The 25,784-nt window shown below is 32.6% G+C and overlaps 7 protein-coding genes across 8 annotated transcripts in view; 5 read left to right on the forward strand and 2 right to left on the reverse strand.

Moving 5' to 3' along the window:
* Window positions 161-1,798, reverse strand: LOC104703020. Its single transcript, XM_010418945.2, has 3 exons — window positions 1,470-1,798; window positions 590-739; window positions 161-443 (listed from the first exon to the last, which is right to left on the reverse strand). Exons 1-3 carry the CDS (start codon window positions 1,665-1,667, stop codon window positions 366-368), a joined length of 426 nt encoding a protein of 141 aa, XP_010417247.1. The 5' UTR covers window positions 1,668-1,798; the 3' UTR covers window positions 161-365.
* Window positions 2,776-3,403, forward strand: LOC104703021 (probable steroid-binding protein 3). Its single transcript, XM_010418946.2, has one exon. The coding sequence runs from the start codon at window positions 2,855-2,857 to the stop codon at window positions 3,155-3,157; it is 303 nt and encodes a 100-aa protein (XP_010417248.1). The 5' UTR covers window positions 2,776-2,854; the 3' UTR covers window positions 3,158-3,403.
* Window positions 7,133-10,642, forward strand: LOC104703022 (L10-interacting MYB domain-containing protein-like). 2 transcript variants are annotated; one of them, XM_010418948.1, is made up of 8 exons: window positions 7,133-7,661; window positions 7,741-7,891; window positions 7,982-8,322; window positions 8,410-8,560; window positions 8,648-8,985; window positions 9,055-9,205; window positions 9,380-9,792; window positions 9,946-10,642. In XM_010418948.1, the coding sequence occupies exons 1-8, from the start codon at window positions 7,329-7,331 to the stop codon at window positions 10,459-10,461; spliced, it is 2,394 nt and encodes a 797-aa protein (XP_010417250.1). In that variant the 5' UTR covers window positions 7,133-7,328; the 3' UTR covers window positions 10,462-10,642. The 2 variants fall into 2 exon arrangements, with proteins under 2 accessions (XP_010417250.1, XP_010417251.1); XM_010418949.1 differs by having other exon boundaries at window positions 9,961-10,642.
* On the forward strand, window positions 17,378-18,714 carry LOC104703023 (F-box protein At5g65850-like). The gene is made up of 2 exons (XM_010418950.1): window positions 17,378-17,465; window positions 17,577-18,714. The coding sequence occupies exons 1-2, from the start codon at window positions 17,448-17,450 to the stop codon at window positions 18,525-18,527; spliced, it is 969 nt and encodes a 322-aa protein (XP_010417252.1). The 5' UTR covers window positions 17,378-17,447; the 3' UTR covers window positions 18,528-18,714.
* Window positions 18,802-20,190, reverse strand: LOC104703024. Its single transcript, XM_010418952.2, has 5 exons — window positions 20,043-20,190; window positions 19,853-19,948; window positions 19,414-19,536; window positions 19,154-19,193; window positions 18,802-18,974 (listed from the first exon to the last, which is right to left on the reverse strand). The coding sequence occupies exons 1-5, from the start codon at window positions 20,163-20,165 to the stop codon at window positions 18,901-18,903; spliced, it is 456 nt and encodes a 151-aa protein (XP_010417254.1). The 5' UTR covers window positions 20,166-20,190; the 3' UTR covers window positions 18,802-18,900.
* Window positions 20,719-24,164, forward strand: LOC104703025 (serine/threonine-protein kinase RIO1). Its single transcript, XM_010418953.2, has 12 exons — window positions 20,719-21,063; window positions 21,452-21,580; window positions 21,678-21,770; window positions 21,864-21,943; window positions 22,042-22,155; window positions 22,273-22,346; window positions 22,517-22,593; window positions 22,767-22,850; window positions 22,960-23,052; window positions 23,142-23,249; window positions 23,375-23,446; window positions 23,539-24,164. The coding sequence occupies exons 1-12, from the start codon at window positions 20,758-20,760 to the stop codon at window positions 23,917-23,919; spliced, it is 1,611 nt and encodes a 536-aa protein (XP_010417255.1). The 5' UTR covers window positions 20,719-20,757; the 3' UTR covers window positions 23,920-24,164.
* Window positions 25,190-25,784, forward strand: part of LOC104703026 (probable WRKY transcription factor 60) — a 2,146-nt gene continuing 1,551 nt past the window's right edge. The window contains exons 1-2 of the mRNA XM_010418954.2: window positions 25,190-25,426; window positions 25,522-25,595. Of these exons, the coding sequence (XP_010417256.1) occupies window positions 25,370-25,426; window positions 25,522-25,595 (131 nt within the window). The 5' untranslated portion in view covers window positions 25,190-25,369. The remainder of the gene's footprint in view (window positions 25,427-25,521; window positions 25,596-25,784) is intronic.

The following is a 25,784-nucleotide window of genomic DNA, read 5'->3' on the forward strand; positions in this document are numbered from 1 at the left end:
AAAAAAAAAAAAAAAAAAAAAAAAAAAAAAAAAAAAAAAAAAAAAAAAAAAAAAAAAAAAAAAAAAAAAAAAAAAAAAAAAAAAAAAAAAAAAAAAGAACACCCAAAACTGTTCTCCCTAATGAAATCGTAAGAGTCACGTTTGTTGATTACAAGAAATCTTCTTGTAGCCCTTTGGTTATTCATAAAGAAATGAATAAATGAACATATACCACATACAAAAATAAATACTTGTGAAAAGATATACTGCATATCTAACTTAGATTCCACTCGAACCAATATATAGTGATTGATATACACATTTTTAGCTCCACAAACAATCATTAAAGGTTAAAACCCTCACGTAACTTGCTTTTCGCTCTTCAGCTACGACGGCACTGGAGGCTTTTCTAACCACTTGGCACGAAACCCAGTACCTTTGCAATCCCTACAGCAAGCAGATCCCTGAGACCAATAAACGAATCGAGTGTTCATACTTTTGAAGATATATAAAATCAGGAAGACACATCGGGCAGGTCTATACTTTTGAGGACAAAAAAAAAACGATTAACCACTGTGTTTTATTTTATTTTTTATGTTGGATTACAAACCTGTCCGGAGCAGATCACGCAAGAAGTATTCCTTGAGGGTACTTGGCAAAGCATGTTATCACCGAGGATGAAGAATCCTGTACCCGCACACCATTTGCATTCAACATGACCCTTTGAATTGCAAGACGAGCATCCAACAGGACTTGGTTGCTGCAGTGAACACAAGAAACATAATTGAGTCACAACACATACAAAAAATCTTGTAACACATAGAAACAGAAGCGATCTACTGAACTTTTAAGAACGGTACACGAGTCCAATGTTAAAGCTTGAGGAAACTGCAAAATGCTAGAAGAAAACAAGGCTTCATAATCTTAAATTGTGGATAGATTCTTTGCAATCAATGGAAGAGAATAAGCAGATAATCCAACAAGCAAGCTACAAAACTATAGTGTGCATTGCGAGATTAGTCAAGCAAGCCTCATCCCTCAGTGTTGTCAATTTGTCATCATATGTCACAAACCAAATGAACTGTGAACACAAAATCTTTGATAAACATACAATACAACTTCTTCTTGCCAGAAACAAATCCAAAGGGATACATAGCAATTACAGTGTCTTTAGATATCAAACTGATCGTAAAAAGGCCTTTTAAACTTGCTGATACTAATTCACCTCTTAATCTGAATTTAACCATATCTCATCTCACAAATCCAAGTGTTTTCAATCTCATACGAAACTGCAAATAGCAGTTCAATCATACATGACTACAAAACAGGTATACATAAGACACAAAATCATACAAAGCAAGTAACAAGCATGAAAAAGGATCAGTTCTTTGTAAATTTTACTCAGAAGATTCAACAAAAACCCAAACGAATTCAAAATTAACAACAAGTAGGGAGGAGCACTAGTCTAAATCTCGGAGAGAAAACAGAACCTGTGAGATAATCCAAGCTTGATCCATACGCTTGGCGAAATTTGAAGAACTCTCAGGCGAATCCACCGCCGAAGCCTTGACGGGAAAGCGGCGACGAGCCGGTACAAAACCTAGCTTTGTTCTCCTCGGAGTGCTCCATGGTGGATTCAAAATTGGTTTCGTTACGAGGTGTGCATCGCAACACATGCAAATCTCCATTTCCTTCTTCTTCTTCTTCTTGGCCGACAAGGTTAAATTCAGAGGTTTAAATTTGTCTTTGCAATTTTGTTTTGCTTTGGGTATACCAAATTGGAAGACGAGAGGAGCAGGAGAAAAGTCTCGGAAGTCGGAACAGAGAAATTGGTTTAATTCGGAACATTAAACTCCGGTCTCGTGAAATGACCGATTCAATTATCTCTAACCGGTCGCAAAATCCCGGTTAAAACTTAAAGCCATTAACTTTGTCTCTGCCCGAAAGTAAAGTTTTTGGGTTTTTTTTTTTGGGGCCAAAATCTTAGGTTCCGAACAAAGAAAACAGATCAAATGCAATATATAAGTATGTATTAAGTGGGCATTGGGCGGGCGTATGACACATTTTGGTCCCTTAAATATAATAAAATTATTTTTAGAGTTTTTTAGGTTTAGTACGAGCATTAGTGTACTTACAGTTGGTTCCTTGAATAAAATAACAATATTTTTAATAAAAAAATTAATTATTTAAATTAATAAGTAAAAACATATTAAAGTTTCAATTAAAATAAAACATATAACATTAACATTAAAAACATAAGAAAATTATAAAGTTACAAAAATTTGAAAAAAAAACATACAATTAAAACATTAAAAATTAAAAACATTTTATTCAATGCATAAAATTAAAAACCAAAAAAAAAGAAAAAAAATAAAAACCCAAACAATACCAACCACAGCATAAGTATAAAGAAGGACACAACAAACATCGTCCTATTTGAAGGAAGGCATCTTCGATAATCTGCATATTCTAATTTAAATTTAAAATTTTAATAGTGAATGACGGTGGAAACATTCTAATGCATTTAGTCTAACAAGTATGATCATGTTTGAAAGCAAGTGTTTAATCTGGTTATTATTGCCAAATTTGTGTCAGGTATATTTTCACTTTTACTATTTTAACAAAATTGATGGTGACAAAAAAAAAAACTCATTTTAATAAAATTATGAAATAGCGTTATTTTGCAATTTACCCTAAATTTCTTCCACTTATCAAAAAATAATAATAATATATATATATATATATATATATATATATATATAAAGTTATTCTGCTAGGATATGCCTAAAAATATATATCTCTCAACCTTTATAAGTTGTAGTGTAGTTGGTTCTTTCCAGAAACATTCGATCCAAAAGCATAAGAAAAAAGAAAAATGGAGTTCACCGCAGAGCAGCTAAGCCGATACAACGGCACCAATGGATCATCACCGATCTACGTCGCAATCAAAGGCCGCGTGTTCGACGTCACCACGGGAAAATCCTTCTACGGCCCCGGAGGCGATTACGCGATATTCGCCGGAAAAGACGCGAGCAGAGCTCTAGGTAAGATGAGTAAGAAGGAAGAAGATGTCTCTCCTTCTCTTGAAGGTCTCACTGAGAAAGAGATGAACACTCTTAATGATTGGGAGACGAAATTTGTATCAAAGTACCCTGTCGTTGGCCGTGTTGTCTCCTAGATCTGGGATTTATTATGATGATGATGATGATGATGATGATGATATGTAACTATGGTATGATTGTGTGTCTTGTGTGTTTCTGATTTCGTGTGTTTGGATCTGATCGTTTTGGATGATGACGGTTTGATACAATGAACACATTTAAGTACCAAATTGTCTAATTGGAATAAATTGGTGTTGATCTTACTTGTGTTTTTCTTTCTTTTGAATTTGTTGCTCTTAATCGAATTGGATTGATATGTTTAAGGTTAGAGATTTGCCAATTTTACTCAATTTAGACTTTGGGAAAGTTTGAAGTTCGCATCTTTTAATGATGGAAACTTAAGTTCTGTAATTAATATGGTCTTAATGCTCTCGTTCTAAGGATACTTTTGTTGTGATTATTTGGAGTTAAGTCTTATATATGCGATGGGAGATTGGTGTCTTTCCATATCTTTTACAAACACTTGAGTGCTAACTGTGGCTGGTGAAAAAGCAGATGATTTCCAAAAACTTAGAAACACCAAACGTAGTGGATTACAACTCCAAGAAGCTGTTATTGGTTTTGGATTGTCTTACTTACGATTTCCAAGTTGTTGTCAATTTTAGAAAGGGAAAATTGTTATTGGTCTTATGGGTTTTGATATTTGGAAGAATGTAGTTATGTTATGACCAGTTCAGAGAAACTTATAATCATATAGAGACGATCTCAAAATCTATGTAACAGCATTAGTTAAAGCTAATAGATACGGGGAAGAACCGAACTAATAGTCCACCATGTAAGGAATATTTCATTTTTCTATTATGTGGTCTTATAGTCATCCGTTTTCTATGGAATAATGTTATTCCTCAATATATTTGGTAATCAATTAAATTGGTAACACAAGAGTTTTTCCTAATCAATCTCTACTTTGATGGACGGTTGAGATTAAATCTAAAAAGGAATTAGGTCCTTGCCTATAAATATATGCCTTTAGTCCATCATAAATGTATTCCAAAATAAATTTCAGAAAGACAACACAAAAAAAGAAAGTTTATAGGCAAAAGGAGAGAAACCTAATCACCTAATTAGAAGATCATGACTTCAGGAAGCTGTCCATCAAGTAATCTCTACAACAACGAATGGAGGAGGTACTCCGCTAACCTTTTTTTATAATTCTATCATGTGATTAATCATGTTGCTTAAAGATCTTAGGGTTCATGTAAATTACACACCAAACTGCATTTCAAGAACAAATTTGCATGAAACCAAGAAGGGTCTTGTATTACTGAAGATAAAAGAACAACAATAGGAACAAAAGCAACAATTTTGTAAAAGAGTTTTGACAAAAAAAGAAAAGAAAAAAAAAGAGCTTATGTAGGACCTAATCTATTCAGAAAAAAAAAATTAAAAAACAAGGTCCACCTCTATAGGACCTAATCTATTCAAGTCGGTAACCGACGGTTTTTTCCAGTAAAAACCAATTCAATATAGCCGAGCTTAGTGCATCTGTAGCGGAGGTTGCTCATGTAGTTACTTTTATTAAAAAAAATAATAAAAAGATGAAAGAGAAAAGTAAAGAAAAAGTAAATGTTCTTTGGAGAAACGCTTCTCGACATGTGTCGTTTATTTATTGGCACATATTTTTAAAAATAAATAAAAAATAAAAATGTGTAATATTTTTTTTTTCTGAGCAACTTGTACCCGTTCTCGAATAAAGATCGTTTTATAGGCCTCGACAAAAAAACCAGACCCGAAAACTTGAACCGACCCGAAAACTTGAACCGACCCGAAAATATGGATTTGAATCCAAACCCGAAACCGGTAAAATACTCTATTTGGTCCTAATCTCCTAAATCCGAAGAACGAACAGAATCCGGAATCGAACCGAAAACCGAATGGGTACCCGACATACCCGTAATAAAATCATATATAGAGAATATTATTTATACAGTCCCTATTTTTCAAAATATAAGATGTTTTAAGCAAAGCACGCATATTAAGAAGTTTTTACTTTTAACAAGTTCAACCAATCAGAAACAATACTGCATAATATAATATACTAAACTAATCTAAAAGCTGCATTGAAATTTGAAAACATCATATATTATGAAACAACAAACTTCTCCAAAACATCTTATATTTTGAAATGGATGGAGTATTTTTTATATAACATAGTTATTCAAAGTTACAACTTAAAATTCAAAATTATTATTTTCTCCTATATCAAAATAATGAAAATACTCAAAATAACCAAAATTATATTGAAATGTTTAGCTATAGTTTTCAAAATTTTAATTTTTTAAAAACTTATTTTAATATTTAACAATAAAATTTTTGGATAATGAGGTAAAATTCAGGTTTTCGGGTAATCGGGTACAAAATACCTAAACTCAAATGATATCCTATTTTTTCGAGTATTTATAGGTTCTGAAATTTTAGACTCGAACCCAATAAGACCCAAACCAATATTTTCTGTTTACCCTATTGAATCCTAAACTCCTCTACTCGAAAAACCTAAACCCGATCCGAGTACCCAAATGCCTACGACTAGAAGCTTAATTGCGATCGCGTTTAATGACTTCTTCGTAGTGGTTCGGTTCCATGCCTCATTGTATAAGGAACCTCAACTGATCAGTAAGTAAGTAATTCACCTCGATATTTTTTTAAAGGTATGTTTATTGTAAACGAATAATAAGAAAAATATACTTGTATGTATTGTTGCAACTTGCAAGTTAGAACTTAATTGGGCCTTTTTTTTGTTCGATGGGTCTAATATCTAATATAACGATTTGGCCCAAAAGTTTAGAATTGTGGGATGACATCAGAATTAGGGGTTTGAACTTTGAACCCCCTACAATACTTAAACCTTAATTCGCTAGAAGATCCAATTTGCGATTTTTTCGTCGATGGAACCATCCCCGTTTGCATCAAAATCTCTAAACAAAGCCGGATTGAAAGTGAAAAATGTCCGGCGAGCTTTGTTGATCTTCAATCTCGCCCTTGCAGGTTAGTCTAAAAACTTTTAGTTTATGTGCATAACATGTTTGATGAAATGCCCAGCTGAGAAATTTGCTAACTTTATATTTTAATTGTTTTGGGGTTAGGCGGCTTATATATTTACAAAAACAGAAGAAAGGAAAGCAGAGAGTGCAACACAAGTCCCAGAGAAGGAAGACGCCAAATTGATCCTTGAACCTGATCCGCTGTTTGAATTTGCACAGTTGATTGCTTACTGTCACAAAAATATGGATTGATGCCATTTTTTACTGATTGGATTGTTGTTGACTCTAACTAACATATACATTGAATAAGATTTTCATATTTTATGAGAAATTAAAATATCATTCCACAGCATATTAAGCTGTTATTATTATTTTTTTTTTTTGAAACACCATATTAAGCTGTTATTGTTTTTGGTTTGGGTATGAATTGTCATACAAGTTACATGCTGTTGTCAATTTTGTAAAGGGTATTTTGAGATTTTGAAGAGTTTAGTTACGATAATGTTGTGTACTAACATGATATATATAATTGGTTTGGATCGGAGTTGGAAAAATACGCGAATGGTGAAATGAAAATGAATTGGTCCGACTTTGGTACGATCTAGAGAGACCAAATTCATCTTTTTGGGAGTGATCTTTTATTTTCTGTTAAAATAAATTGAGTGTTTCTGCAAAAGAGAAGAAGTATTTTTACATTTTAGGGTATAAAATAGCTTAACTCCTAAAGATAATGAAGCACCCTAGCTGCATTGGTCATTGAGTCATTCTCTTCGTCTTCGCAAGTCGAAATGAAACTTCGACTAATCATAACGACGATTTTAGAATCATTCTCTTGTCAAATAAAATGAGTATGAATATATCAAAATTATAATACTTTGTAGTTAAAGAGAAAAAGTTTTCTTTGTAAAAAATATGTTTTATATGGATCCAGTAAGGCCCTTATAAGGTAAAGAATGGCTCACCTAACAACAGAAAAGGCCCATAAGATAAATAAAAAAACAACCAGAGAGAACGATAGAGAGAGAGAGACGAAACAGTGGAGCCAAACAGATACACAATTCAGGATTAGGGTTACTCTCTCTCCCAAACTCCGCCCAATCTCATCTCTCCGCCGCGCGCAACTGTAACCGTTACAAATATATATACACACACCAACACACACTTGTACTCTCCATCGTCTTCGTTGTGCGTGTTTTCACGAGCTAAGATGAGTGGTGTTCAAGTCACTTGCAACGATCGAACGAGAATGTATTGGACTCCGACGATGGAACGATTCTTCATAGATCTAATGTTAGAGCATTTGAACAGAGGAAACAGAACAGGTCACACTTTTACAAAGCAAGCTTGGAACGAGATGCTTGGTATATTCAACTCCAAGTTCGGGTCTCAGTACGATAAAGACGTGTTGAAAAGCCGGTACACGAATCTGTGGAAGCAGTATAATGATGTCAAGAGTCTTCTTGATCATGGTGGTTTCGTTTGGGATCAGACTCATCAGACTGTGACTGGTGATGAGAGTTTATGGAGTTTGTATCTTAAGGTTCTGAAAAAAAATTACATTTTGAGTTTTGGATTTGGTTTATTTGATTTTGAGTTGTGTGTTTTTGTGATGTTGACAGGCTCATCCTGAAGCTCGGGTTTACAAGACGAAACCGGTGTTGAATTATAGTGATTTGTGTTTGATTTATGGGTATACTGTTGCTGATGGGAGATATAGTAGGTCAAGTCATGATTTTGAGTTGGAAGATGAGGTTAATGGAGTCAACATTGGTGTGTGTCTTTGTTCTTTACTAAATTCTTGTTTTTATGTACACTTTGACTGTTGGATTGGTTACAATGTGTGTGTTTTTTTTTGTGTAGGTGAAAGTAGTGGCAGTGTTGTTGTATCGAGTAAAGAAAGCTCGAAAACTGAGTGGACTCCGGTTATGGACCAATACTTCATTGAGATTATGCTTGATCAAATCGGTAGAGGTAACAAGAATGGTAATGCTTTCAGTAAACAAGCATGGACAGATATGCTTGCTTTGTTCAATGCTAGATTTAGTGGTCAATATGGGAAAAGAGTTTTAAGGCACCGGTACAACAAGTTGTTGAAATACTATAAGGATATGGAAGCTATTTTGAAAGAAGATGGGTTTTCGTGGGATGAAACTCGGCTAATGATAGCTGCGGATGATGCTGTTTGGGATTCTTACATCAAGGTTTTAATTCTTAGGCTGATATATTTCTTTTTTGAATAAGCTTTGATCTTCAGTCCATTAGTTTTGAATCTAGATGTGATGAGGCAGGAGCATCCACTTGCTAAAACGTATAGGATGAAATCTTTACCAAGCTACAAAGATTTGGACACAATATTTGCATGTTCAGCTGAGCAAGGGATTATACCACATCTAGTCCAAGGCAAAGATCACAGAGATGATGGTTCAGCTGCCCAAACAAGTGAGTTAAATCTTATCCAGGTCTAAATTTTTTTGGATTAATCCGATTGTAAGAGGTGCATAGAGTAAGTAAATCTTGGTTCTGCAGGTGGGACTAAGGCTAGCCAAGTGCAGCATTCTGACCGCACAAGGACATTTTGGACTCCTCCAATGGATTACTATCTAATTGACTTGTTAGTGGAACAAGTGAACAATGGGAACAGAGTTGGGCAGACTTTTATAGCAAGTGCTTGGAATGAAATGGTTACAGCATTCAATGCCAAATTCGGGTCTCAACACAGCAAAGACGTTCTGAAGAATCGGTACAAACACTTAAGGAGGTTGTACAACGACATAAAGTTTCTACTCGAGCAAAATGGGTTCTCATGGGATACAAGGAGAGATATGGTGATTGCAGATGATGGGATTTGGAATACCTATATACAGGCATGCCACATTCTTTTTTCTTTTAAGCTATTGGTTATATGGTTATGCTTATAAATGTAGCATGTGTAGGCACATCCAGAAGCTAGATCATATCGAGTTAAAACTATTCCAAGCTATCCAAATCTTTGCTTCATTTTTGGGAAGGAAATGTCGGATGGGAGATACACACGCTTGGCTCAAGCTTTTGATCCCAGTCCGGCAGAAACTGCGCTGTTGATCGGTAAGCTGTCCTCCTATAGCATTGTCTTTGAGATTCAATGCAGAGTATCTAAGTGTTATAACTGTATCGTTGTGCTCTCTATTTCCTTTGGATTCCTAAAGCTGTGTATGTGAGACTAGCGATGCAGAAGTGATTAATGACTGATCCTTTGGTATTCATATGAATTCTTTGCAGAAAATGGAAGCACAGATGGATTTAAAGATACTCTGGGGGAAACTCACAGTTTCCAGATGGTGGTTTATACCAGCAACGAGAAAAATGATTACCTCTGTAGCAATACAGGTCCTCCTTGTATAGAATGGACACAGGTCATGGACCACTGTCTTATTGATCTTATGATAGAGCAGGTGAATAGAGGAAATAAGATTGGTGAGACATTTACAGAGCAAGCTTGGGCTGACATGGCAGAATCCTTCAATGCAAAGTTTGGATTGCAGACTGACATGTTCATGCTGGAGAATCGTTACATATTGATGATGAAAGAGCGTGACGATATCAACAGTATCCTCAATCTTGATGGCTTTACTTGGGATGAGGAGAAGCAAACCATTGTGGCAGAAGATGAATACTGGAAAGCATATATCAAGGTAAGGCTAACTAATGATATTCTTTTTTTTTTTTTTTTTTTTTAACATATGACTCTTTTGGGGTTCTGTCTTTGCTTTCTTGTTCGATAAAACTTGTATCTAGATAAGAGAAAGATGTTAAGCAGAACAAAAGGTTTGATTTTAAGGGATTAGTGTCTGATTTTGCAGGATCATCCAGATGCAACTATATATAAAGGTAAAATCTTGGATAGTTACGGAAATTTGTGCAAGATACATGAACATCTCTCCCAAGATAGTTTCAATTGTGAGAATCTCATGATAGAGTTGGAAAGCTATGGCCATGAAATAGTCAGTGACTTTATTTCACCACACAAGCAGCAGAATAAGCGACCTAATCCAATAACTCCACCTTTGGAGCTAACTGTACATAAGGCTCAGAAGACCGGACTGGAGACGAGGAAGCCTCTGTATGAGGCAGAAGGTGATGATGATGGTTGCACAAAGCCAATTCCTCGGAACGAAATGTACTCAGGAATAGGAAATGCAATTGATGCATTGCAAGCTTTACCTGATATGGACGATGAATTTCTGCTGGATGCTTGTGATCTTTTGGAAGATGAGAGGAAAGCAAAGACATTCTTGGCTTTGGACGTCTCGTTACGTAGGAAATGGCTGGTGAGAAAGCTTCGCCCTTCATCTAAATTTTAAGCCAATGGGTCCTCTCTCTTTGCAGCCAATCAGGCAACCAAGATATAAAACCAAGCTTTGAGCACAATACAAGATTAGTTTCTGTAAGGTTTGTAAAATAACAATCTTTGTTTTGGTTAAAGGGTATTGTAAAATTTTGTAATGATCCTAGGTACTAAATCTAACGCACAATTGGATAATATGCAGAGGTTGATCAGAACATAACCATACACATGAACATCCTCAATTGGTTGAAAAATTACGTATATTAACTTTATTATAAAAAGAAAGTTATAAAAGTCTACAAACTACACTTGCATAATTGCTTCAAAATCTGATTACATTTTTTTTTAAAAATTTGGGGGGGTTTTTTTTTTTACAGCGCTTGTTTAGTTTTGTGTTTATAATTTATTTATTTTTAATCTCATTACACATTATACTAAATAAAAGTAGAAATTATAAGGTTCTTAAGACATCCACCTAAGCTTTAAAACAACCAATAGAGATTTGACATGTCATTCATTAACATTTTTTAAAATCTTCAGAATTTTCAATATTAAGAATTATTTTAAACAACCTAATTTGACATGTCATTCATTAACATTTTTTTAATTTCCAGAATTTTTAGAAAAAGAAAAAATTTTAAACTTATAGAAATAAAAGAACTATGTACAACGTCCCACATCGGCTAGAAATCTTTTAGACATTGGTTCAGAATCAGTAGAAATAAAGATTAATATGCTTCCAACAACGAATGAGCTGGAAAACTTGATTTATCAAGCGTCCAAGTTAAAAAGTTTTATTCGTTTGATCCGATTTTTTATTTGATCAAACTAAAACTTTAAAAAGTTTCAAAAAATATTATAATATTAGAAATTTTTAAAAGTTTAAACATTATAAATATTGAACCTTTTAAAAGTTTTTAGCTTTTAAAAAGTTTTTAAAATAGTTTAAAGGCGTCCACATAGGATTTTAAATCACCAATAGGAATAAGACATGTCACTCATTAACATTTTTTAAAATCTATTAAGAATTATTTTAAACAACCTATAAGGATTTGACATGTCATTCATTAACATTTTTTGAATTTCCAGAATTTTTAGAAAAAGGAAAAATTTTAAACTTATAGAAATAAAAGAACTATGTACAACGTCCCATATCGGCTAGAAATCTTTTAGATATTGGTTCAGAACCAGTATAAATAAAGATGCATATGCTTCTAACAGTGAATGAGCAAGAAAACTTGATTTATCAGGCATCCAAGTTAAAAAGTTTTATTCGTTTGATCCGATTTTTATTTGATCAAACTAAAACTTTAAAAAGTTTCAAAAAAATATTATAATATTGAAATTTTTTTAAAATTTAAATATAATAAATATTGAAATTTTTAAAAGTTCTTAGCTTTTAAAAAGTTTTTAAAATAGTTTAAAATAATATTGAACTTTTTAAAAGGTTCAAATATTATATTTTGAAACCTTTTAAAACTTCAAAATCTTATGATCTTTAAATTTTAAAAATTTATTAGCTTATAAAAGATTTCTAAAATTTATAATTTATAAATTTTAAAAGTTTAAAATATTATAAATATTGAAACTTTTTAAAGGTTCAAATATTTAAAATATTTAAACTTCATAGAATGTTTGAAAATATTACAATTACTTAATCTCCATAGAAATTTTAAAATATTATATCTATACTAATAAAAAGTTGAAGCTATAAGCTCTCCTAAAGGTGTCCAATAAGAATTAGATATTTCACTAATTAACATTTTTGGAAATATAGTAGTAATATATATTATTAAGAATTTTGAGAAGATAAAATTAAAAGATAGAAATAAAAGAAATATGATTTGATATTCTTGCATTAAAATTTTTATTTTTAAGTCTAAAAAAGAAGGATTGACGTCGCAAGACATGAGTTGACGTTATTTGAATTTAAAAAAGAAGGATCGACGAAAAACACAAATATTATTTTAACTATATATGTGTTTATATTACTTTCTCTGCGAGTAAGGATTTTGGTTTGAGAAATTTCAATACATGTGGATCTCAAACCGAATAAGTATATGGATGAAATTATCAATAATTGGATGCATGTGTTGACTATGCTGGTTTTTATGAATTGCACAAATTTTATGAGAAAATAAAAGATTTTGGTCTTGGAGTTTGATGGGTTAACAAGTTGTATGGTAGTCTAAAAAAATTCTTTTTCAGTGAAAGAATGTGAAAAAAGTTGACGAGGCAGAAGAAGAAAAAGAAGAGTATAATGAAGAACAGGATAAAAGTAACGATGACAATTACCAAAAAATTTGACAATGAAAATGACAAGAAAAAATAAGAAAACATTGAATAAAAAACACGAAAACATAGGTGATAGCGATCAATTAAATATGAAAAACGAGATAAATTCAAGATTACAAAATTATTTCATTTTTCTGGTGGTCAAAGAAATGGTTTAGGATATGTGAGGTCATCAGTTTGATTCGCCTTGCCTGGACGTCGAGTTAAATTCATAATTTTTTTATCTGATTTGAATGTATAACACAACTCATTTTTATATTTTTAAAAATTGTGTATCTGAAATTTAAATTTTTATTTAATACTAATATAATTTATTTTTATAAGATAATACTTCATTACTGTCACCAATCACATACTCCTTGCATTTCATAATATAAGATGTTTTAGAGAATATTTTTTTGTTTCATAATATAAGATGTTTTCAAGTTTCTATGCTACTTTTAGATTAGTTTAATGTATTTTATTATGCAGTTTTATTTATGATTAGTTGGACTTTTTTAAAGTGATCATTTCTTATATTTTGAAACGGAGTGAGTATATATAATTTTCATCAAANTCTTTTTCAGTGAAAGAATGTGAAAAAAGTTGACGAGGCAGAAGAAGAAAAAGAAGAGTATAATGAAGAACAGGATAAAAGTAACGATGACAATTACCAAAAAATTTGACAATGAAAATGACAAGAAAAAATAAGAAAACATTGAATAAAAAACACGAAAACATAGGTGATAGCGATCAATTAAATATGAAAAACGAGATAAATTCAAGATTACAAAATTATTTCATTTTTCTGGTGGTCAAAGAAATGGTTTAGGATATGTGAGGTCATCAGTTTGATTCGCCTTGCCTGGACGTCGAGTTAAATTCATAATTTTTTTATCTGATTTGAATGTATAACACAACTCATTTTTATATTTTTAAAAATTGTGTATCTGAAATTTAAATTTTTATTTAATACTAATATAATTTATTTTTATAAGATAATACTTCATTACTGTCACCAATCACATACTCCTTGCATTTCATAATATAAGATGTTTTAGAGAATATTTTTTTGTTTCATAATATAAGATGTTTTCAAGTTTCTATGCTACTTTTAGATTAGTTTAATGTATTTTATTATGCAGTTTTATTTATGATTAGTTGGACTTTTTTAAAGTGATCATTTCTTATATTTTGAAACGGAGTGAGTATATATAATTTTCATCAAAATATATCAAATAAACTCACGCGTAGCGTGGGTTCAAAACCTAGTCTATACTAATAAAAAGTAGAAGCTATAAGCTCCTAAGGCCGTCCACGTAGGATTTTAAACGACCAATAGAAATTTGACATATCACTTATTAACATTTTATACAATTTCTAGAATTTTCTATATTTAGAATTATTTTAAACAACCTATCATGATTTGACATGTCATTAATAAACATTTTTTAAATTTTACAGATTTTTTTCTAAAAAAGGAAAATTTTAAATTTATGGAAATTAAAGAACTAAGCACCATATCCCACATCGACTAGAAATGTTTTAGACAATGGTTCAGAACCAGTATAAATAAGATTAATATGTTTCCAACAACGATGCTTCCAACAACGAATGGGCTGGAAAACTTGATTTATCAAGCGTCCAAGTTTAAAAGTTTTATTTGGTTTGATCTGGTTTTTTATTTGATCAAATTAAAACTTTACAAAGTTTCAAAAAATATATTATAATATTTAAATATTTTAAAAGTTTAAATATTTATAATATTTAAAATTTTAAAAGTTCTTAGCTTTTAAAAAGTTTTTAAATATTATAAGTTTTAAATTTTAAATGTTTAAAATATTATAAATATTTAAACTTTTTAAAAAGTTCAAATTTTATATTTCGAAACCTTTTAAAGTTTAAAATATTATAAATATTGATGTAAAACATAAATTATCTTATTNCTTCATTACTGTCACCAATCACATACTCCTTGCATTTCATAATATAAGATGTTTTAGAGAATATTTTTTTGTTTCATAATATAAGATGTTTTCAAGTTTCTATGCTACTTTTAGATTAGTTTAATGTATTTTATTATGCAGTTTTATTTATGATTAGTTGGACTTTTTTAAAGTGATCATTTCTTATATTTTGAAACGGAGTGAGTATATATAATTTTCATCAAAATATATCAAATAAACTCACGCGTAGCGTGGGTTCAAAACCTAGTCTATACTAATAAAAAGTAGAAGCTATAAGCTCCTAAGGCCGTCCACGTAGGATTTTAAACGACCAATAGAAATTTGACATATCACTTATTAACATTTTATACAATTTCTAGAATTTTCTATATTTAGAATTATTTTAAACAACCTATCATGATTTGACATGTCATTAATAAACATTTTTTAAATTTTACAGATTTTTTTCTAAAAAAGGAAAATTTTAAATTTATGGAAATTAAAGAACTAAGCACCATATCCCACATCGACTAGAAATGTTTTAGACAATGGTTCAGAACCAGTATAAATAAGATTAATATGTTTCCAACAACGATGCTTCCAACAACGAATGAGCAGGAAAACTTGATTTATCAAGCGTCCAAGTTTAAAAGTTTTATTTGGTTTGATCTGGTTTTTTATTTGATCAAATTAAAACTTTACAAAGTTTCAAAAAATATATTATAATATTTAAATATTTTAAAAGTTTAAATATTTATAATATTTAAAATTTTAAAAGTTCTTAGCTTTTAAAAAGTTTTTAAATATTATAAGTTTTAAATTTTAAATGTTTAAAATATTATAAATATTTAAACTTTTTAAAAAGTTCAAATTTTATATTTCGAAACCTTTTAAAGTTTAAAATATTATAAATATTGATGTAAAACATAAATTATCTTATTTATCTACATTTGTGCTTTTTATTTCTTATGAACTGTAAAACATATTTTTGTGTATGATTTTATAGGTGAGTTGATATTCTTTCATTAATTTTTTATTTTTGGGTCTAAGGAAGAAGGATTGACATCGCAAGACTTTAATTTGATGTTTGAGTCAAATTTTAAGGTTTAAAGAAGAAAGATGGACGACAAACACACATGTTTTATTAGCTATACATAGGCATGACCAAGGTTACGGTTGTCACGGTTAAGGTTTATTAACCATCGGTTATGGTTAGAAATTTTTGTAACTTTAACCATAAAGTTAAATGGTTAAACGGTTTCGTTTAAATACGGTTCAGGCGGTTACTATTATATACGGTTACAGTTATTTGATAATATGATATAGTTGATATTATTTGATGATATAATATAATTGATATTATTTATTTATAATTAATATGTTCTTATAGTGTACTCATATTTCTATATATCATATGATTCATATTAAATAAATAATTATTAGTATATTTTATTATGTTTTTAAAATATTATAAACCAAGTAAGGATTTTGGTTTGAGAAGTTTCTAAACGCGTGGATCTAAAACCAAATAAGTATATGGATAAAATTGTCAATAATTGGGTGCATGTGTTGACTATGCTGGTAATCATGAATTTCACAAATTTTATGAGAAAAGAAATGATTTTGTTCTTGGAGTTTGATGTGTTAACAAGTTGTGTGGTAGTCTAAAAAATGTTTTTCAGTGGAAGAATGTGAATAAGTTGACGAGGAAGAAGAAGAAAAAGAGTAACGAATAACCAAACGGTAAAAGTTACGATGACAATTAATACAAAATTTGACAATGAAAATGACAAGAAAGAATATGAAGAATAAGAAAATATTGAATAAAAAACACGAAAACATCAATGGTAGCGATCAATTAAATATGAAAACGAGTTAAATTCATGATTATAAAATTGTTTTGTTTTTTTGGTGGTCAAAAAAATGGTTTAGGATATGTGAGGACCTGGACGTCGAGTTAAATTCATGATTTTTTTATCAGATTTAATGTTATAATACAACTGATTTTTATATTTTTTTTTTCAACCAAACATTTAAGTAAATTAAAAGGTGACTCCAAAGTTGGTTGCCCAAATTGGAGGAGTAGAGTTTACAATTTTTTTTTTATATATATATATATATATATATTTATAAATTGTGTATCTGAAATTTATTTTTTTCCTTAATACTAATTTTAATTTTTTTAATGAGATAATATTTTATTATCGTAATCAGTCATATATAATTTTTATCAAAATATATCAAATAAACGCGTGGATTCAAAACCTAGTATTTTTAAGAATTATAAAGATAATTAATTATATATGTCTAAAAAGCTTAGCTTTCCGTCAAAGTTCGAAAGCTTATCTTCCTTAAACTACATTGAGTGGGTTCACGCTAGCAAAATTATATTGTTTAGTATAAAAGTTATAAACAGTATCATAGAAAACGTTGAAGAATACATTTAAAAGAAATTGTTAAAGTACTTAAAAACTTGATTCAAAGAAAACAAATCATCATTGAAAGTTTTAAGAATACAGTACATACCTTTTATTTATCAAAAGAATGAAAATAATGTTATAAAAGTTTCGTAAAGAGACCGGAGCATGGTAGGTTGCAAACTTGCAATGATGCTTGTCGTAGGTTTGTTAAAGCAAAGGCTGCTTCATGCGTCGTCTCTATTAATTAGTATTGGCAATGTAGTATATATATACAGCTTTGGATGGCCTTTCAGTTTCATTGCCTTCTTCTCATTCCTCTTCCTCCTTAAGTTTAATACCTCTCTAGTTCATTGACCACAACCATGGCTCAGATTCCACAGGTTTTTTTTTTTTTTGTCATTGCTTTAGTACTGTGATTACAATATTTTATTTAGTTGGTAACTAGTTTGCTTTTATCTTATTTAATTGATTTCCTGACCAAATCTTTACAGTTTCTGTTCGCTTGCCAAAGAGAAGTAAACACTGACGTGACCTTTTTCTCCTTGCCGCCTCAGCCTCAAAACGTTGCTGAGAATGCACCTCCTGCCGCTACCAATCAAGTCATGCATCTTCCCTTGAATGCCGTGGATGATTCTAATGTAATATTCAATTCCATCAGAGGATTTGTTTGTTTTATATATCAGCGGCGTCTTGTGGGTGGAAATATCGAACATGTGCAAATGATATGTAAACCTAGCACTCAAGAATCCTCAATCTTACCGACTATGAACACTACGAGGGTTCGTATGATGACCTATTATGGGTATGATGAGGTTAACAACCAGTTGAAGGTTTTGTCAATGACTTGGCGAAACGGTATGAATTTTGATGATCATCAAGTTCTGAATTTTGGACCTGGCAACGCATGGAGAACTATCCGTTGCGACGTACCCCATTATTCATCAAAGAAAGGGATATGCTTCAATGGGGTTTTGTACTATCCAGCTATCGATATGTCTACAGGTCATAATATGATAGTTTGCTTTGATGTAGAAGCTGAGCAGTTCAGGATTCTTCCAGCAGTCATCATGGAAGAAATGGTTGAAGCAGTGAAGCATGGGTCTTTTATAAATTACAACGGTAGACTTGGTATACTTGAGTCTGAAAACATGCTTGGTGTTGATAATACAAGTACACATTTTACGATGTGGCTTCTAAATCATGAAACGCGGGTATGGGCTGATCACATACATGTGTTCCCTGCTTCGTTTGAGGATACAGTTGGAGAGGCCCTGTTAAGGTTTGATGGAATGATCACTCTAACAAATGAAGTTGTGTTCTCGTCTTACTATCCTTCCAACCCGTTTTACCTTTTCTACTACAATATCATTACAAATACTTTCCGAAAAGTTAAAATCCAAGGAATGGAGGCCTACAACTACCGTTACACCTGTCTGAACTAAGTCAAGAAGGTCTGAACGCTTATGCAAGTGCTTAGGTACTTCATAACTTCAGACTTTGTTTGGCTCAATGTTCTCATCATATCATCATCATCATCACACGATCTTATTGGATACGGCTGTTTTCTGCATTGGACTTTTTATCCCTTTCCTTGTTTACTCTTTATTGTAAGGTTTGGCTTCTTTTCTTGCTTTGTACTCTCTTCTCTTTAAAATCAATAAACTTGTGTGTGTGTGTGTGTGTTTTCGTATTTGATATTATATTTTGCAACCAAGATAAAACTCGAGCACAAGGAAATACATAGATACAAAAACACAGTTTTGATTGTATGCAGTGGTTGTGTAAATATAAACATAATCATGAAAATGAACATACTCAATTGGTATGAACAATAGCAGAGAAAAGCATCTTATTGATGTCTTCTTTATCTGCCTCCCCTATCTCCCCCACTGCATCAGAAACAAGAGAAGCATATGTAAACACAAACACACAACAGATTGAAGAACTTGATCTGCAAGAATTGCAATACATGACACCTAGTCTTTATAAGCACACACAGTCTTTATTAGCACACATGCATAAATAAATGTTAATGTTTCAATGACATTTAATGGGTTGTCCTGGTTACCTGTTCTCGATCTAACTTGTGTTGTCCACTCGTCGATAATCTGTTCAAAAACAAGAAATGAAACAAGCAAAGAGATTATGGAATGTCTAAAAGGCCTCTTTGATTTTTAAGGTATACAATACAGAGAAGCTGAGCATTAGATATTGATATTGACTGTTTAAAACTTCATCATCTTCTCAACGTTTAGCATTTGGGAAATTGCACAACCCCGAGTTGAGAAAGACAACAACATAGTACCAATAAACAAAAGGAACACGGACCTGATTAAAATCAGCCAATGCATCATCTGCATCACCATTTGTTGATTCTCCCAAGGATGCATTCATTTTCTGAATCAGGTTGCAATTTCCAACAAGTGTTGTCTGTGCCTTATCAATCAAATCCTGTTATAACAAAATCAACAGTCAAGATCTGTTTTAAAATGCCTAGCTTTGCAAAAGCCTTAGCAGATCTGACCATTGATGACAGCTATAGAAACTCCATACAACAAAATTTCACCATTTCTCATTACAGTCAATAAAAACTCATCCTTTTGGTTCAAATTACAAAAAGATCTAAACCCTTGATTGCACAATAAAAATCTAATCTTTTGTTTCAAACAACTCTGAATCACTAAGATTGAATCGTTCATACACAGATTCCTACTGCTAAAATCTCCAGTTTCCTAATTCAATTAGCCGTTACGAGACACACACGAACCTGTTTAGCAGACAATAGCTCCAAGCATTGGTCTTTAAGAAGAGTCACATCTTCCTGCAACTTCTTCATTCTCTGAATCAGCTTCATCGGATTCGCCTACGACCCAATTAGTTAGTTACTTCCGAGCTTGGATCCAAAGTATTAAACTTTAAACTAATCCGAGATTCCAGAATCGAAAAATTCCACTTACATTATCAGGATAAGTCTGCTGGAACTCCTTGTCAAGCTTTGAATGAACATCATTAAGATCATGAGAAGCTGTCCCTAAAACATTTATCAGATTATCAACAGCTTGATGATGACGATGACTCATCTTCTTCTCTCGCTTTCTCAATTCCCCCCCCTTTGCTCTCTTTAGGGTTAACCTTTATTTTCTCCCGCCTCTAGTTCTCACCTAAAACGAAGCGAGCAACGAATAAAAAACAACACGGAGTTCTTACGTTAACGTCAAGAACAACACGACGTTTAAAAATTCACTAAACCAATTTAAAATCGAACCGATTTAGTAAACCGAGTAAACGACACCGGTTTAAGAAGAAAAGGGTTTTGTTTTATACTCTTCTTCCTTTGATTCTCTCTCGCCGGTAATTCGCCGCCTCTCTCAAAAAAAAAAACGATGGAGGAANCCCCCTTTGCTCTCTTCAGGGTTACTCTTATTAATTTCCCCCGCCTCTTCTCACTAACCAAAAGAACCGAGCAACAGACACAAAACAACACGGAGTTCTTGCGTTAACGTTAAAAACAACACGACGTTTAAAATTCACTAAACCAATTTAAAATCGAACCGGTATTGTAAACCGAGTAAACGACACCGGTTTAAGGAGAAAAAGGGTTTTGTTTTATACTACTCTTCTTCCTTTGATTCTCTCTCGCCGGTAATTCGCCGCCTCTCTGAAAAAAAAACGATGGAGGAAGTAGTTGTTATAGAAGCGCCACCACCGAGTTCTGCTCCGGTTATTGAATACGTAGAAGAGGTTGAAGAAGATGATGAAGATGATCTCTCGTTTTCGTCAGATTCCGATATCGCTGAAGCTCTAGATTGGTTAGACGGTAAAGACGATGACGAGCTAATTGGTGGTGGATTCTCTCTCCATGCTCGTCGTCCTAATGCTCACGGTGGACATGGTTCACGGCCTAACTCTAGTTCTCTTCAACCTATTTCAAATAAGGCTCAGAAGCTCACTGGTCATGTTCGAGCTTCTCCTTTAGAGGTATAAAATGTTTCCTTATCTCGGGTCTTCGATTGGTGTGGTTCTTTGCAAAGTGATCGACTTTATTATCAATTGGTGTTTATAGTATTTGGAATTTGATATTTTGGTTTCTCCTGAGTCATTGGTACTTGGTTCTATTGATTTTGATAGTATAAATTTACTGTTTTTAATCCGTTTTATTGGACATTAACGTTTAGAGTTTGGAATGATTTTGTTAAAGATTATAATTTGGAAAAGCTTTTGGATTGCTCATAGTCTCTTGCTCAAATGAACATTGAGGTTAGATGATTTATGTTCAGGGAGATTTTGTACTTGTACAGTGGAGAGAACTATGTGGTTTTATGAGGTATTGTAGCTGGTAATTGATTTGAGATGATTGCGGATGCAGGGATGGGAAGGAAGAGTTCAAGTTGGGATGTCGAATTCTGTGACAACTGCGATTCGTGGGAGTCTAAGAGAGACAGAAATTGGTAGAAGTAGAAATACTGATAAAGCGGACCGAGCAACAGTTGAACAGGTGAGGTTTTGATTATTACACAAAAATTTGGGTCTGGTCATTTTATCAAGTGTTTAAATGTAATGTGCTGATGTTGTTTGTTTGCTCTTTGTTCCAGGCTCTTGATCCAAGGACACGTATGGTTTTGTTTAGAATGCTTAATCGGGGTGTGTTCAATGATGTTAATGGCTGTATTTCAACAGGCAAAGAAGTATGATGTGTTTAGTTTGTTTGTTAACAATCAAGAAGATGATATGTTTGGATTTCTTTGTTAATGGGGCTCTCTTTTGCTATTATCTTGCAGGCTAATGTTTATCATGCCACGAAATCTGACGGTTCAGAACTTGCAATTAAAGTGTACAAGACATCCGTTCTGGTTTTCAAGTAAGCTTATACAGGAATAAATATCGTTTATTGTTTCTTCAAAAAAATTTTAACTTGATGATTTTGTTTGACACCATTTTCAACTTTGATGATTTCAGGGATCGAGATCGATATGTACAAGGAGATTACCGTTTTAGATACGGGTACTGTCGCCACAATCCCAGGAAGATGGTGAAGACGTGGGCTGAAAAAGAACAGAGAAATCTTAAGAGGTAATACCTACAGTTTGTTGTGGGTGTGTATTTAATAACGTACTCACTGTTTTCTATTTATATGTTACAATAATATTGCAACTCCTTGGTTGGTTTATTTACATATTTCATTGGCAGGCTTCATGCAGCAGGAATTAGGTGTCCAGCTGTTATTCTTCTGCGTCTTCATGTTCTTGTCATGGAGTTTATAGGTTCGCTCTAATTCATTATCTTTCTTTTTGGTCACTGATTCCGGGCAACTCTTCTCTCTTTACTCTGATTTATTAGCATATTCCATTGAAAGAGAGAAATGATGAAGGAAAGATTTTTTCAGCTACATAGTCAAGTAGACTTAGATTGTGATATTTATTCGTATTTGCAGGGAGGGATGGTTGGGCTGCACCGCGTCTCAAGGATGCTGCATTATCACTAGACAAGTTACGCGAGTGTTATCTAGAGGTATGTATGTTTTTCTCATTCAGAAGGTACAGAGTTTCTTATTGTAGTACTTTGTTTAGACATGTTGTCTTTCAAACATATCACTATATCAGGTGGCATTACAGCCATAATTAATCTCTTTAGGATCTCATCACTATAAGGAACTCACTGACATCTTTTTGTTTACCTTTTAGTTGATAATTCAAATGCGAGTATTATATCAGAAGTGCAAATTGGTGCATGGGGATCTCAGTGAGTATAACATACTTTATTTTGAGGTGAGTTTTGAATTATTTTGTTCATAAAGGATCTCGGAAGAAACAACAGAAAAGTTTTTAAAACAATAGAGAGAAGGCAAATATATTAATATCATCTTGACTTTTTCAGGGGCATCTTTATATTATTGATGTTTCTCAATCTGTGGATCTGGACCATCCTCTTGCCCTCAATTTTCTACGGGAAGATTGTGACCATGTCTCAGTAAGTGCAAATAGTAGCATGATTTATCAATACGTACTTTGACTGGAAAAAGTGTCTGATGTGTGGATTGTTTTGACTTTCACGCGCAGGATTTTTTCAAGAAACATGGTGTGGCTGTTATGACAATAAGGGAGCTATTTGACTTCATAGTAGACCCGACAATAACAGACGAAACTGTTGATAGCTATTTGGAAGAGGTAATGTATAACTTTTTACTATCTGTAATTTTGCATTTGAATCAGTGGGCGGCTTCAGGTTTAAAGCTGTAACGTTTGTATTGGTGAAGTCAAATTAATGTAATGAAGTATGTGACAATTGGCAGGTCCAACGAAAAGTTATAGAGCGAGGAGAGATATCCGTAGAGGATGAAATCGCGGATTCAGTATTCATGAAGGTTAGTGAAGTGTAACCAGTCATTAAAACTGATGTGTGAAGCTATCTCTGTAGAATCCTTTTAGCTTATTTGTTTTGTTATGATGATTGCAGTCATACATACCGAAATCTCTGGATGCTGTGAACAACCCTGAGGCTGATGTGGCAAAGATAACGAGTGGACAGGACACAGGAGACATGCTATACCAGACTATAACAGGGCTTAAGGATGCTCTTCCTAAAGTAGAAGAGCAGCAAATAGAGGTGAATGCTGAAGCTGGGGAAGAGGACGAAGAAGAAGAAGAAGACGAAGAAGGAAGCGAAGGAGAAAGTGAAGAGAGTGAAAAAGAATTGGGTCCCGAAGACAAGAAAGCTGCAAGGAAAGAGCACAAGAAGAAAGTGAAAGAAGAGAAACGAGAGTCTAGGAAGAATAAAACACCCAAATCTGCCAAGAAGCGAAAGAAGAAAATTTCTAAACCCCACAAGACTCGTTAATTGGAACAACAGGTTATCATGTTTTGACACTCCCTAGTTGCTATTTTTTGTTTACAGTTATATTAAAGTTTTGTGTCAAATTCTGGACCCCCTAGTCCTCTTCGTCCAAAAACAGTAAGTTCTTGTAATATTCATAGTATGATCATGATTGAGCCCGGAACAGGCTTACTGTTGTTTCGGGTAAAGAACTTAATATACTTTTGTTACTAGAAGAGATCAAGAGAATGTGATATTCTTTGGGTGAATCAGGCTACTATTAATGAAGGAACTACGAATTAGATAGACGACATTATCTTAATTTGATTTGACTGAACTCAGAATGTTAGAACCACACTATCTTGATCTTGATATCATGTTCGAAAGAGTATTTATAGAACCTTTTTTTTGTTTGGTGAAGTAAGATTTTTTTTTACATCTTTGAATGAGATTCTTTATAACTTGATAAAACAAAACATTAAACATGGAATCGAAATCTTAACCAATAAGTGGTAGCATGGGGGTAAGAATTGATTTGGAGAAGGCGTAAATCCATCCGTACTGAATTCAATTCCCGCCGCTAATTATGTTCATGCTGTTTGGTTAGACTAAGAGGTTTTGAATGGTTGGTTGGTAAACAGTAACTACATTCCAAAATAAAACTATTCATTTGCATTTTTTTTAGTATGTTTTAAAAATGCTGCATATTCTAACATCGAGTTTAGCATACCAAAATATTATTAGTAGACATTGTCTAGTATGGATTATGCAATGTATAACCAACCATTCAAAAGCCAGGTAGGTTTACCTAAATGTAAAAATGGAATATGCTGGTCACCAGTCAATGACACGATGGGTCAAGTCAAGCGAAAGGTATACGTTTTAAAATCAAACCAAATTCAGAATAAGTTAAAGAAAAAACAGATAGGACCTTACAATGCAAGTTAATGTAAAGGAGTACTAATTTTCTTCGACATGGGACAGCAGCCGAAATTGTTGATTTTCGACCGATTATTGATTGTTTTCTCCGATGGCAACAAAAGTATAACAATTCGACTGCGATTTAACACCTAACCTATTTCAATTTTTAGGACAAGTGTTTCGAAGCAAGACAACGTACATACAACTTGTTTTTTGTTTTTGTTTTTGTAAATACGTTACTAAATACGTAAATACTAGTAATTTGCTAAGAATTTTCCTGCATTTTGTATTTTACGCATTTCAGTTTATTTATTTACAGTCTTTTTGGTTTTATATAATAATAATAAATGTATGGATCACCAAATGGTCCAAATCCCTCAACGAGCTCTTAATAATTGATAAGGTCTACTACACATGACACTCCCTCCACTTACTACTTTTACTATAAAACCCAAAGGAGACCAAATCTCTCTGCGAACATGAATTTGGTCTTCTTTGCTTAGTTTCTTTCTCACGTAACATTAATTATTTGTTCTCTCGTCTACCAAAATTTATGGACTATGATCCCAACACCAACCCATTTGATCTTCATTTCTCCGGTAAACTTCCGGTGAGTTTCATCCTTTCACATCAATCTCTGCTAAAACAAAGTTGTGCCCATTAATCGTGGAGGGTTCATATTTTGTTCCTATTTTTATGATTCAGAAAAAGGAAGTCTCGGATTCGAGTTCTGCAGATGTGAAGCCAAAATGGTTAGTGAAAGACGACGAGGTTAGTTTTCTTTTCGTCGAACACTTGGTGTGCATCTTTAAACACACAATTTTGGATGAATAGATCAAGTTCTTACATCTGATTTTTTAGATATTACATAGTTTGATGTTTTAATTTGAACAAATCAAAGCTTTGTTCTTTTAGGGATTTAGTTATGTAAATGCTGATTTTTTTTTTTTTTTTTTTTTTTTTTTTTT

This window comes from Camelina sativa, chromosome 7 (assembly GCF_000633955.1).
Source record: "Camelina sativa cultivar DH55 chromosome 7, Cs, whole genome shotgun sequence".
Classification (NCBI taxonomy): Eukaryota; Viridiplantae; Streptophyta; class Magnoliopsida; order Brassicales; family Brassicaceae; genus Camelina; species Camelina sativa.

Bases quoted from the DNA above. Each gene is read 5' to 3' on its own strand.
- LOC104703021 (XM_010418946.2), top strand. From the start codon at position 2,855: ATGGAGTTCACCGCAGAGCAGCTAAGCCGATACAACGGCACCAATGGA.
- LOC104703025 (XM_010418953.2), top strand. From the start codon at position 20,758: ATGGAGGAAGTAGTTGTTATAGAAGCGCCACCACCGAGTTCTGCTCCG. The intron at 22,347-22,516 runs GTTCGCTCTAAT...TCGTATTTGCAG, and splicing joins TCTTGTCATGGAGTTTATAG to GGAGGGATGGTTGGGCTGCA. The intron at 22,594-22,766 runs GTATGTATGTTT...TTTACCTTTTAG, and splicing joins TACGCGAGTGTTATCTAGAG to TTGATAATTCAAATGCGAGT.
- LOC104703020 (XM_010418945.2), bottom strand. From the start codon at position 1,667: ATGGAGATTTGCATGTGTTGCGATGCACACCTCGTAACGAAACCAATT. The intron at 740-1,469 runs GTTCTGTTTTCT...TGTTCACTGCAG, and splicing joins AAGCTTGGATTATCTCACAG to CAACCAAGTCCTGTTGGATG. The intron at 444-589 runs GTTTGTAATCCA...TATTGGTCTCAG, and splicing joins GCGTGATCTGCTCCGGACAG to GGATCTGCTTGCTGTAGGGA.
- LOC104703022 (XM_010418948.1), top strand. From the start codon at position 7,329: ATGAGTGGTGTTCAAGTCACTTGCAACGATCGAACGAGAATGTATTGG. The intron at 7,892-7,981 runs GTGTGTGTCTTT...TTTTTTGTGTAG, and splicing joins GGTTAATGGAGTCAACATTG to GTGAAAGTAGTGGCAGTGTT. The intron at 8,986-9,054 runs GCATGCCACATT...TAGCATGTGTAG, and splicing joins TTTGGAATACCTATATACAG to GCACATCCAGAAGCTAGATC.
- LOC104703024 (XM_010418952.2), bottom strand. From the start codon at position 20,165: ATGAGTCATCGTCATCATCAAGCTGTTGATAATCTGATAAATGTTTTA. The intron at 19,949-20,042 runs GTAAGTGGAATT...ATTGGGTCGTAG, and splicing joins AGCAGACTTATCCTGATAAT to GCGAATCCGATGAAGCTGAT. The intron at 19,194-19,413 runs GTCCGTGTTCCT...GTTTTTGAACAG, and splicing joins CATTGGCTGATTTTAATCAG to ATTATCGACGAGTGGACAAC.